Source organism: Festucalex cinctus, chromosome 1 (assembly GCF_051991245.1).
Source record: "Festucalex cinctus isolate MCC-2025b chromosome 1, RoL_Fcin_1.0, whole genome shotgun sequence".
Taxonomy (NCBI): Eukaryota; Metazoa; Chordata; class Actinopteri; order Syngnathiformes; family Syngnathidae; genus Festucalex; species Festucalex cinctus.
The window spans coordinates 37,468,715-37,482,014 of NC_135411.1; the positions used below are offsets into that span (position 1 = coordinate 37,468,715).

Sequence of the window (13,300 nt, forward strand, 5' to 3'; positions counted from 1 at the left end):
TCACACGTTTTCTTTCCTCAGTGAATGAGGCGGACAGTGTGGTGAAAGTGGCTGAGTGGCAACAGACCTACTATGCTTCAGACTCTGGCATCCAATCAGGAGCCACCACAGTGCGGGATGATGACAGCAGTACTGGATGCAGTGGCAGTAAGAAGTATACAAGCAGTGCAGCCAGTATTATTAATGCACCCGCAATAAGCAGTACTGGAGCAGGATCAGCTGGCGAGCAAGAAAGCCCCACAGGTGAAACCTATTTTCTGTCATCCATCCATCCGTCCGTCCCTCCGTCCATCCATCCGTCCAGGGCTGTAAGAGGCTGTTGTGATTTGAGAGGAAATTATCACGTGCTAAGCAGTACTTCCAGTAGCCAAGTTTAGTTTCTCACCATTCAGTCTGTTTTACTTACACATTGAAGCTTTTTATCATTGCATGCTTGTCACTGGCATGATCTGGGTAAGAAGGGATGCAGTGACTTTCCATCAACCTAAAGGTTATAGGTTATCCTGTTGCCTTTTCTGAAGAGTAAATTACTGGTACTTAAACCTCAGTAGTCCACTTATTTATCTACTTCCTATACACCCAATTAACACCATATTTGGTATTTGGGCACTGACATAGTCTTATCTGCTCATTTGTTGGGGGATTATAAATTATTTTCAATCAGCAACTTTTCAGGTCTCTTAACAAGTCGATTTGTTGTGTTTGGTCAAGCAAAGGCAACATGGATTCATAAATCTGACAGAGTAAAAGAAGTATTTTGCATAAATGTGGAAAGTTTAAAGTAAATCCATGGACTTGTGTAGGTATAGGACAAGGGCCTAAATGACGTCTCCCTTCATTTATGTGCTGTGGCCTACAGACAAAGTTGAAACATTTTAGTCTTGTGGCATTTCATATTTTGTATAAAAAAAGAAAAAAGAAAAAAAAGAAGCTACCCATTGCTTATATTTATCCTCTTGAGAGGCTTTTATTAAACACATTTTTAAAACATGATTTATCATTGTTATTGATATTTTGTGATCCTTTGCAATTAAAAAAAACAAAACAAAACAAAAACAAACACAAAACATAATCTTATTGAATAAATATCTGCCCCGGACTCACAATATGTATGTGATACTGATTGAATGTGATGGCACAATATGCCCAAGGTGAGACAAACTGCAAATAGAAAAATGTAGTAGTTGTCTACTCATTTATTGCGTAGGCTCGAATGCCCTTTGTATCCCTACTTTGGAATGACTGGAGCTTCACACCTGAATGCACAGCATGCACTCAAAGCAATTGATCCTCATACCTTATAACTGCTGTGTTTATTTTCAGGTCTGTTAGTCCTGTTTTATACTTAAGTTTCGATTCGTTATAAACTGAATTGATTCTCCTGAGTTCCATATTGATGTGGATCACATACACGCCAACCGCATGCACGCACGCACACACTGAGAGCAGGTGAAGGGGAATGAGATGAGTAAATGAAATAGTTAAATAGTAAAATAGTTCTCAGAACAAAGTGCTCAAAGTCCGCACCACACATCTCTCACTTTTTCTTAAATCTTTGGCAAAACTGTTTTTCAGACTTTTTGCTAGTCTTTTTGTGTCTTTTTCCACTGTGGGTTCAAAGTAGCGTGGCCAGCTGTCCTTATTTAGGTAGGTCAGTCTTAATATTCAGTGATGTGTCCTGCGTCCTGTGCAACCCTAAGCAGGACGCTGGTTTGTCATCTTTTTATTTTTTTATTTTTTTAAAGAAAATGAGCCAGGGTTGAGTTTATGGGACCCAACAACAGCCCCACCTCACATTTGTCACAACTGGCCCATTATTGGCCAAGAGTGGCTTCAGTTAAATGCAGTAAAAAGGCAGCGCTAGCAAAAATACCAAAATACCTTTGACATTCTGTCCTTGGTAAGAGTGTGCTCCGTTTATTCCCTACATTATTAGATTTACAACTTATACAAGATAAAGCAATGTCTTAATTTAAATTATATACTTTGAAATAATAAATGATACGTTATGTTAATAATTTAATAGTCATATGTTACTTTATGTAACTTAAGTGGATTTAGAAAACAAACGGTCCAAAAGCAAACACAGCACATACCTTCATTCAAATAATGGCGCACACAAAGGGCTGCTGTTGGTCCGGGTCGCTGCTCCACTCCGTATTGGGAATTGCATAGGGATCAAAACCAACTTGCAGTTTTTCAAGGTATCGGTTCCAGACTTCACGGCCTAGTTTGTCTTTGTGAACTCACACGCTTCTTGTATTTTAGCATTTTATTCACTCCACTCGAAAACAACCTCGACGCGGCCCCACGGCTTTGCTTCCGTTCGCTGTTGCATCCAGCATGGCAGATGATGACATTGCGGTGCATAGGCCCTATTTGACTACTCAACTCGACCATTTCGTCAAATGTCAACATATTACAACTGTTGTGTTGTGTTGGTGTTGTGAGGCGATATTATGAACCACGCAATGCGTCGGTGACGGGAGCTTTGAATGGGGTTACCACCCCGCACAGCTAAACGGTTATGCGGGTTGGATCATATAACTGCCGTAGACTGTGCCCGGGCCATACTGCAGGTAATAGAGCCCGACGTACAGTAGCTGACAACCTGCTGAAAAGTTGGACATTTTCGTTTTTATCTAAACAGGACTTAGGAAAGCTGAATTCTTTTAATGACAATTTCCATGGGGCTGGAGAGTTCACAACTAACTTTTCAATGGGGATGTAAATAGGGAGGATAGCAGGGGGTGTGGTCATCCTCTGGCACAAAAAGATGCGCTCTTCTATTAATGTAATTAGGCTTGAAGCTGACTGCTGTATTGAATACATATAAAAATGAATAACAAAGACATCAGGCATCTCAAATAGGCAAGCCCGAGGGTTGCTGCCATTTTGTTGCCGGACTCCATTTCTGTTACTTTGGTGCCTGTCATCAAGAACAAAGCAGTGAAGGTGGGGAGCCTGGATAATTATAGACCGGCCTTATTATTATTATAGGCCTTAGCCAGTGTTTTGCTCAAAGTCCTGGAAAAAAATATGCTGCACAGATTGAGTTTTTTCCTTGCTACCACAACCAGTTTGGCTTTGAGGCTATGCATGGTACTGATTTAGGTATCCATGCGCTTCTGTGTTAATTGGTTTAATTGATGCCTCTAAAGCCTTTGAGCGAGTAAACCGTCATAAGCTGTTCAAAAATTTTTTATTAAAGATGAGTGCACAACGTTATAATCAGAATCCTGGCATATTGGTGCAACTATCAGAATATGTAGGTCAAATGGGGAAATGCAGTTTCTGTTCCATTTGGCGTTGGTAATGGCAGTTAGCCAGTGGGTGGGTTACTTTCACCAGCCCTCTTTAACGTGTACATGGACGATTCATGACGATTTGTACAGACAAATGTTATATGCGCAAGCAACATGTTGGTTAGAACATGTCATAGGTGTTACGAAAATGTTAAGATCAAGATGTTTAAGGCATATTGCAGTCCTCTTTATACTGCTCCCTTATGGATGAAGTTTAAGAAGTCTAGCATCCAAAAGCTCAAAGGCAGAAATGGATTTCAGCTGGGCATTGATTCATGCGACACTGCAAACTTTTCCAAGATGTGGAGCTAGTAGAACCTCATTTTGTGTTTAAATGTATGCCAGGGTAAAACGAGCTGGACTCGCATGATTGTCCATATTTGTGCAGCGCATATGATGAAGTTGATATCAAACAAGGCCTCCAAGATGAAGTGCATCACAGCTACAAGAGAACAATTCATGTATGCTTTTGCATTATTGCAAAATGCATGCACTCTGGATGAAGTTCACTTCATACTTTTGTTTTATTTGTAATGTTTTCACATTGCATGAGCTGACTCATTCTTCAAACAGCCTTAATGACTTGAATGCTGCCATTGAAAGACAAAACATTGCAAAGGAAGTAAAGGAGGTGATGTTTATTATCTAAATTTGAAAGGGAGGAGCAACTAGAAAATCCATCGCAGTTGGAGGAGCACGGGAAGCCTCCCAACCCACACCACTGTCCACATTGAAACCATATATTGCAACATTTACGCTGTGGAGTGGTTTCATGCGTCAACACCTAAAAACAAAAAAACAAAAAAACAAAAACGAGAGACACAAACACTTTAGCAGAGAACTGGTTCCGTAATCGTTGTCCCGGCCAGTTTGTACTTAATATGCAGGAATTCATATCTGGACGAATATGTGAGATGGATGTGCTCTCTGCCCGCCGAGCTGAAGTGGAGGCAATAGGTGACGGGATGAAAACATGACCGAGGAGCCATTAAACAAAGAGGAGTGGAGGAAAAGGTCTGCAAAAAAATAGCAAAAAAAAAAAGCCAAAAAGTGTCGATGTTGACTTGACCAACATGCGCACGGTGGACAACATTTTGCACAGTACATGTTGCACCTCCTGATGGCTGGAAACATCATTTTGTTGAACACATACAGAGACTATCAAAGCAAACAAATTGGATGCATTCATTGTTGGTTCATCAACTCTTCCAAGAAAAAAAAAAAAAGGTGGGCTGAAGGCAAAATTGCCTGGCTGAGAAACAATTAAGAATTCCGAATGAAAAATAAATGGAATATGCTTTTGGGACAGAAACACGTTTCATTGTTGCTCACTTGCATCCCATGCAGATGACTACACATGCCACCGAATGCCCCGTGTTCATAAAAGCAAACAGTTTTGGACAAATGTTTCAATTCAGAGCTAATTTGATGTGGAGTCGTTAAGTAAGCCAATTTATTATGATAAAGACATCCCCAAAAATGTTTTGTAACAATATTCCAATGTCATTGCGCAAAGAACGGTGTACCATGTGATGGCAAAAGACAGACAGTGACTCGTAACTTTTTACATGGACTGCCATCAGTGCTTGTTATAGGTCTGATGAAAGGACTAACTGTTACACTTCCTGGTGTTTGCATCACATCCACTCGGCAAATTGTTCGGGAGGGGCGGGGGGTTGACTGCTAAGAAATACTGGTTCTCTCAAATACAGCACTTAAATGACAACATTCATCCAACCAAACATTCTAGGAGAAAGGTGAGCTGGTGATTTCACAAAATCCCAATTACATTTAACTGTGTGTCTATTCTGATGCAAACTGTCTGCTCACCAGTTTCAAAATAGTTGGTCTGACCTACCATCAGATGGACAGGAGTCACTTTGTTTCCACCAGTTGCCTGGTCCTGGGTAGAAATATTACGATGGTATGGTGGAGTTGGCTCAACCAGGGAGATGGAATGTTGAAGTCAATGGAGCAAAGATCAACCAATTGATGAAAACACATTGCTGCCCTGGACACCTTGTTCTTGTCAGAGATGGGAATTCCAGGTCCAGAAAGTAAAAACCCTGCCACAGTTTCACTTTGGCTACAGGTGCTTGTACTCAACAGGCAGGTAAACGAGGTTATTTCGAGGGTTTTTACTATCTTGACCTGGTTTTTCCCATCACTGGTTCTTGTTAAAGTATTTCAAATGCCAGTCGTAATAAATGTTTTACTGGTTCTATGCCTACATGGGTCCGCTTTAGTGAGAGTTAAAAACCACCCCTTAAAAGTTTTAATGTTAATCAAAAACAGTGACTTGGTTGGAACAACATTCTCAAAAGTTGAAATTTACAGGAAATGTTTTCTGACTTTAAACAACACTACTGAGTGGGGCAAAAGTTACTCGGCATCATAATTATTTTGTCTTTGTGTGTGGTTTTTAAACAGTTCAAGTTCAAATTATTTATACTCTATGGAATGTGTGCTGGTAGTCAATTAGTCAAATAATAATAATTGCAAATGTGTTAAAAACACAAAACACAATGCAGTATTCTTCAAATTGCAATGGACTATACACACTGCATTGGATGGGATTGCAATTGATTGCCAATGATGCTTGTCAGTAGCGCATTGACCGACAGTCTACGTGCCCCAAACACAGCTCAAATGCCAACTAATTTAATTATCATCTGTGCTGTGTGCCATCTTCAATTACTTTAAACCTGGCTTTTATTTTCTTTCTTTCACTTTTATTTTATAATTTGTATTCAGAGGCGGTTCTTGCTAGATTTGTGGCCTTAGTGAATCCCTTTGTGAATCCCTTGGTGAGCACCCCCCCCCCCCCCCCCCCCCCTCCACCCCCACCTCCATGCTCAATAACAACTGCAGCCCTCCAACCTCACCTCCACTACACCTGGCCCAACAACAACAAAAAAATGGGACTTGCTATCAACGCAACAATCAATATATTGTCGTGTCTGTGAAAATTGCTCCCTGCTCTGCAGTGTGTACACATTTAGACCAGGCATGCCGCTTGGTGGTAAACCAGAAGTGCTACGAACAAAAACATTTTTGTCAGCCAGCATAATAAACATATCCTTTAGGTATACTTATGACTAGGGGTGTTAAAAAAAAATCGATTCGGCAATATATCGCGATACTACATCGCGCAATTCTCGAATCGATTCAATAGGCGGCTGAATCGATTTTTAAACTTCCATTTTTAATGGAAAAATATTCAACAAAACGTCTGACTTCGGGTTAGGATTCACACCTTGAGCATGGAAGAATGTTATATGAACGGAACATTAAGCCTTAATATTTTATTTTAATGCTGTTCAAACATGAAACAGATTGCAACCTGTATAAGACTGAAGTTTCAGATAAATAAATAATACATTTTCATACAAATCTTACACTCAACAAGTTTACTGATTAGTATTTTCTAAATTTGAAAGAAAAAAATCGCAACAATCAACTTATAAATTTGTATCGGGATTAATCTGTATCGAATCGAATCGTGACCTGTGAATCGTGATACGAATCGAATCGTCAGGTACTAGGCAATTCGCACCCCTACTTATGACTGTTATTATAAAATGCAAGTAAATTAATGTAAAATATCGGGATGCGTATTGCTTTGAAGATCATGTATTGGGATACATACTGTATGTATCGCGATACGTATCGTATCGTGAGGTTGGCGGCAATACCCAGCCCTAGTCCAGGAGGCATCCGAACCAGATGCCCGAGCCACCTCAGCTGGCTCCTCTCAACGCGGAGGAGCAGCGGCTCGACTCTGAGTCCCTCCCGGATGACCGAGCTTCTCACCCTATCACTAAGGGAGAGCCCGGACACCCTGCGGAGGAAACTCATTTCGGCCGCTTGTATCCGGGATCTTGTTCTTTCGGTCACGACCCACAGCTCGTGACCATAGGTGAGGGTTGGAACGTACATCGACCGGTAAATCGAGAGCTTCGCCTTTTGGCTCAGCTCTTTCTTCACTACGACGGACCGATACGAGACCGCATCACTGCAGACGCTGCACCGATCCGCCTGTCGATCTCTCGCTCCATCCTACCGTCACTCGTGAACAAGACCCCAAGTAGATGAGTTCAAGTATCTTGGATCTCAGCCCCGACCCTGAGAGGACACGCCCACCCTTTTCCGACTGAGGATCATGGTCTCGGACTTGGAGGTGCTGATCTTCATCCCAACCGCTTCACACTCGGCTGCAAACCGCTCCAGTGAGAGTTGGAGATCCAGGCTTAATGAAGCCAACAGCACCACATCATCTGCAAAAAGCAGAGATGCAATGCTGAGGCCACCAAACTGGACCCCTAGAAATAGGACAGGCTGCGCCTAGAAATTCTGTCCATAAAAGTTATGAACAGAAAAAATCCCATTGCCTCACATTTTTAATAATCGTTCTCATCACAATGTCCATTGCGTTTACCATATAGTTTATCCTGTATCCTGATTTCAGTATTGGGAAAGGCTGAATAATATTACAGTATTGATCCACCCAAAACTATAACATGCATTGGATGCATATGGTGTGAGATGGAAGTCTGGGCTTCCCTAAGATGCTGCCCCCGTGGCGTGACCACAGCTAAATGGAGAAAAATGGATTGATGGATTACTTAATTTTACTCCTGCATTAACTGAAACTGCATCCCACTGTCAAGCTCTTGTTTTGAGTGCTTAAAAATACTGCATCTAGAATTCATTTTGTGGTTTGAAGTTCCAAGAAGTCATGGTTGTCGGGAGACTGTTCCTCAATTGTTCGGATATACTGTATGTCATTATTGAGTCATTGTTGGTCTCACAAAAAACTATTATGCAACAGCATTCTTCAATGTAGGGCATTTATCTCCAAGATGGATAGTGTGTCTTCATCTTTTCTCTGTCTCAATTTCCCTCCACAGATTTAGATGCTCAGTACTCATTAACCCGGGCCCAGCGCGTCAGGGCAGCCATGTTTCCAGAGACACTGGTGGAGGGAGAGGCAGCCATACCAGTTCAAGCAGATCCCACACAACAGAGCAATGTTCAAAGACTGGCCGAGCCCTCGCAGTTACTAAAGACAGCCATAGTTCACCTGATAAATTACCAGGATGATGCTGAGCTGGCCACAAGAGCAGTGCCAGAGCTCACCAAGCTCCTTGCAGATGATGATCCGGTACTTTTATGTTTCATTGTGAGGATTTCTTCACTCACAATTATCCCTTTAAACGATCTTGCTCTGTTAACTAGGTAGTGGTGAACAAGGCAGCCATGATTGTCAACCAGCTCACTCGGAAAGAGGCTAGTCGCCGGGTGCTGGTGCAGTCTCCGACCATGGTCGGAGCCGTGGTTCGTGCCATGACAACGGCAGTTGACATGGAGACGGCTCGGTGCACTGCAAGCATCCTCCACAGCCTGTCACACCAGAGCGAGGGACTGCAGGCCATATTTAAGTCCGGAGGGATCCCAGCGCTTGTCCGCATGCTGAGGTAGAATGGTTTTAACTGGTGGACAAAAGGCTCAGATTTGAAAGTAATGACACACATGCTACTGATCGTTTTTGTCACACATTAGTGGACATGTGTCTTATGTATTTTTAAACTTTTACATCCAAGCAATTGTAGTTCATATCGTCTTGAGTTGAGTTTATTTTAGACATGAAGAAAAAGGGAAAAAAACAAAAAAATAACAGTAATTACAATAAAATAATAAAAAATAACCAAAGAAAACGTTTGACAAAGCGCACCTAACATTAGTTTTCCATGCTCAAAAGAGAGTGGGAAGAACCCAAGAGGCATATTAAACCCCACCCCTTCTCCATATTTTCTTAATTTGTATATCTATTCTTCATCCATGATAAATAATAATAACTAGACTAAGTGCAATTTCTGAAGAAATTGCGTGGGAATGCTGAAAGCTGACAGAATGCTAATAGCTGAATGCTAATGAAGGAAATGGAAAGATAAATTCAGTGAAAGTTACAAAGTGATTATCTATTAATTACTAGTAATAGTAGAAGTAGAGGTAGTAGTAGTAGTCATCGTCGTTGACACAGTCGTAGTATTACTAGTAATTATTAAGTAGTAACTTGTAGTTAAACAACAAATAAAAACCTATCCACCCATTCTCAGTCAGTCGTCAGCTGTAGTCACCTACCATAAATAACTAGTATAATACAGTTTTTTAATTAATCTATTTATAAGCAATGCCTATACTCCCATTTCACATCTTTGGGTGCTGGTGCTAAAAAAAAAAAAAAAAAAAAAAAAAGATTATCAGCAAACTTCAGCTAAAATTAGCACAAAGAAGTATGCCATGTCAGTCTAGTTGACACAAAACACAACTTTTTGTATTGACTTTGCTTGTTTTGTGGTGCAAAGTCATTCTGGACAGATTATTTTCCAAGTTTAGAAGGATTGAAGTGCAGAAATCTAATTCAAGCAACTCTGTTTTGTTATTCTCGCTCCTTGTATAGAACTACTGTAATTGGTGTAATCATAGCCAAAAGACAAATGTAAAAAATAAATATATAATATAATATAATATAATATAATATAATATAATATAATAGAATAGAATAGAATACCTAGTTTACAAATTCAATTAAAAAAAAAACAATCTCGTGATAAGACAATCACAATATATTTTGCGTGGTGCCATTAGATTGCTTAGTCTTCCTGAAATAAAATCTTGAATAACATTTCCATTGCCATCCTATGCCACTTTTTTTTCACAGTTCACCTGTGGAGTCAGTTTTATTTTACGCCATAACCACCCTTCACAACCTTCTGTTGCATCAAGAGGGAGCCAAGATGGCAGTGCGTCTTGCTGATGGCCTTCAGAGGATGGTGCCGTTACTGAAAAAGAGCAATCCCAAGTTCCTCGCAATTACTACAGACTGTCTACAGCTCCTGTCTTACGCCAACCAAGAGAGCAAGGTGAATGTGGTCAGGTGTGGATGTTCAACTTTGAGTGAGAAATTTATTTTCAACTGTCTGCAATTACTGACCTTGTGCTTCCTGGTTTTGATAGCTAATCATACTCGCCAATGGAGGCCCAGAGGGTCTGGTGTTCATCATGAGGAACTACAACTACGAGAAGCTGCTATGGACCACCAGTCGAGTACTCAAAGTACTGTCTGTGTGTCCCAGCAACAAGCCCGCCATAGTAGAAGCTGGTAAAAATAAAGCACTAGTAATGCAAAATAATGATAGGTGATGAAGGCAGTGTTCTGTTAATCTATATTTACATCTTCTCCAGGAGGTATGCAAGCTTTGGGTCAGCATCTCACAGGGTCGAGTCAACGTCTGATTCAGAATTGTCTATGGACGCTTCGCAACCTGTCAGATGCCGCAACAAAGCAAGTATGTATGGCTCAATTTCGAAGCTTTCAATGATATTGGGCCTACCACAACTCCTGAAAACAAAATTGTGTTCAGCCACTCTCACGTCCTTCTCCACAGATATCAAAATTGAGCTCAATGAACGAAAGCACATCTTCATAAATTAACAATAGCTATGTTAAACCAGGGATGCATGAGAATGTGAGCAAAAGTTACTACAGACAAACAAAAGACAACAGTAAAAATCCACTAAAGGTTTGTGTGGCTTTTGCACGGCGCTAACTGTTAAAAACATTTACAAAACACGAGCAGATGGTGAAATTTCTTACGAACTGCACTGCCAAGCAGAACGTGCCTTGTTGTGCCTCTTTTGCGCTTATTTAAACGAGGTCATATGCATATACACATTTGACGGAACACAATCTCCTCATTGAGAAACAGCGTCTAATTCACAAACACCAGTGGCAGTAGCCACATGCAGCTTGAGTGATGCAAATAACTGCGACTGGAAGATGATGTAAACTTGACGCTATCAATGGAAGCGTGTCCATGGTGGCAAAAATTGGCGCATGGAGAAAGGCATTGTCATGCCAGACACAACCACCTGCATCCCTATACATGCAGATCATGCACTGTGCATAGGGTGCCATTCGGCATGGGGGGTGGGGTGCATTTTGTGTTACAATACGCCAACGCCAATCCGCCCGCATCATCATTCACACGTGATGCATTAACATGCTACATATGTCCGCATCAATTTAAAAACATCACAAATTATAGCATTATGGCAGCCCCGATGGAAGCAAGAGAGATGACAAAGAAGCTTTTCACCTGTGGCCTTGCTTGAAGTTTTGTTATTTTATTTTTTTAAACAAGTGTTTACATCGGGGAAAAAAAAGAAAGAAGGTGTAATAAGAAACATGTCTGCTGGTTTAAAGGACCCACTGAGGGCAGTGTCCTTCATAATCCATAAATGCAATACATTTGGAACTTTTAGAGGTCTTTCCTTGAGATGGAAGGGAGGTGACCAAGAACCTGATGATCACACACTGTCATAGCTCCAGTCGGTATATTTGTCTTGCACAGACTGTGCTGCAGCTGAGCTTGCTGTAATGATTCATTTTTTTGAACTCTCTCAACTGTTCTCTCTTTCTCTCCAGGAAGGTTTAGATGGTCTACTGCAGATATTAGTCACCCAGTTGGGTTCAGATGATGTCAATATGCTGACCTGCGCAACAGGCATCTTGTCCAACCTCACTTGTAACAACTCACACAACAAGGTAGCATTGAAACTAGTTGCATTTGTTGCATTTACTGTTTTAATTACAAAGAAAACAATCTTTTCCTAAAAGGAAGACACCATAACAAATGTTTTGAGATGTCATACGTCTTGTTGACTAAAATAACATAGTTATACATCACTTCTTTGTTTTTGTGTGAGAGTACTTTTAGTTCAGATCCATTTAAAGTCCCTGTAAACTGTCATTAGATATCAATCATACCACACAGCGAAATGCCTACACATTACTACAAGTATATGCTTGAGCTGTGAAAATATTCCCCCCAAAATCCCCTGGTGGCTGGGTCATCGTGGGGTTTCCATGCCATGACGAGAGACGCTAGCCATCAGCTGGGTTGCAAGCTAACTGGTAACACTCTTGGCCAATGGATGGGTAGCGGGCTTATGCGCAGCATCACCTCATCACTTGGTGTTTTGTCTGCAGCTCCAAGGAGAGTCAATCGTTTATTAAACAAGTTGGCACTTCTAATTCAGCCTGTGGCTCACTCAACAAGACATAATTTCAGCTACCTTTTTGTCCCAACAGATTACGGTAGCCTGAATAAACACTTGGGAATTTATATGTGAAGTCCAGTCAGAAATGTCTTTGAAATATGTTCTAGCTAAAAAAAAATATCATTGTAAATACATCCCATTTAAATAATGTGGCAAGCTGTTCTAAATTGTCACATCCAGGAGATGCATTTTCAAGTATAAGCATAACTAACAACAGTAGCTAACTGCACATTGTACTGTAGAAATTATGGCATTGATATGTATTGGTGTTGTGCTCTCTTTTTTTTTTTTTTTTTTTCAGACTCTCGTCACTCAGTTTGGCGGGGTAGAGGCACTAATCCACGCTGTACTGCGTGCTGGGGAAAAAGAAGATGTTGCAGAGCCGGCAGTTTGCGCCTTGCGTCACCTCACGTCTCGCCACCACAATGCTGAGCTGGCCCAGAATGCCGTGCGACTGCACTATGGCGTCCCTGCTGTGGTCAAGCTGCTGGGGCAGCCTCATTACTGGCCTGTTATAAAGGTGAGAAAAGGACCACTGTGCTACTGTGGAAAGGAAAGGAAATGGAAATAACGCACAGTTTAGCTGTCAAGTGTAAAAGTCGAGGGATAGTCTGCAATGTGACATTTGCACTGAAGCATATCCTTTTAGGTGTAATAAAAACATGCATACAAATAGCTATTACGTTTGAGAAGTGGCCACAGACAAGAACAAGAACATCATAACACCCATTTCCCATCATGCTTTGACAGCACTTTCCGGCATGCTGTGTCCCTGGAGAGACGTGTGCTCTGAATACATCAGGGATTCATGTTTTTTATGTTTTATTTTCAGAGGAGGAGTCTTGAGAGAGCTACATGACAGCATTTGG

At 41.1% G+C, this 13,300-nt stretch overlaps 1 protein-coding gene across 1 annotated transcript in view; it reads left to right on the forward strand.

Annotated features, from left to right (window-relative positions):
* LOC144026882 (junction plakoglobin a-like) overlaps window positions 1–13,300 on the forward strand; it is a 112,764-nt gene that overhangs the window by 76,942 nt on the left and 22,522 nt on the right. The window contains exons 3-10 of the mRNA XM_077533971.1: window positions 22–243; window positions 8,216–8,469; window positions 8,544–8,782; window positions 10,030–10,231; window positions 10,326–10,470; window positions 10,554–10,657; window positions 11,797–11,916; window positions 12,733–12,951. Of these exons, the coding sequence (XP_077390097.1) occupies window positions 22–243; window positions 8,216–8,469; window positions 8,544–8,782; window positions 10,030–10,231; window positions 10,326–10,470; window positions 10,554–10,657; window positions 11,797–11,916; window positions 12,733–12,951 (1,505 nt within the window). The remainder of the gene's footprint in view (window positions 1–21; window positions 244–8,215; window positions 8,470–8,543; window positions 8,783–10,029; window positions 10,232–10,325; window positions 10,471–10,553; window positions 10,658–11,796; window positions 11,917–12,732; window positions 12,952–13,300) is intronic.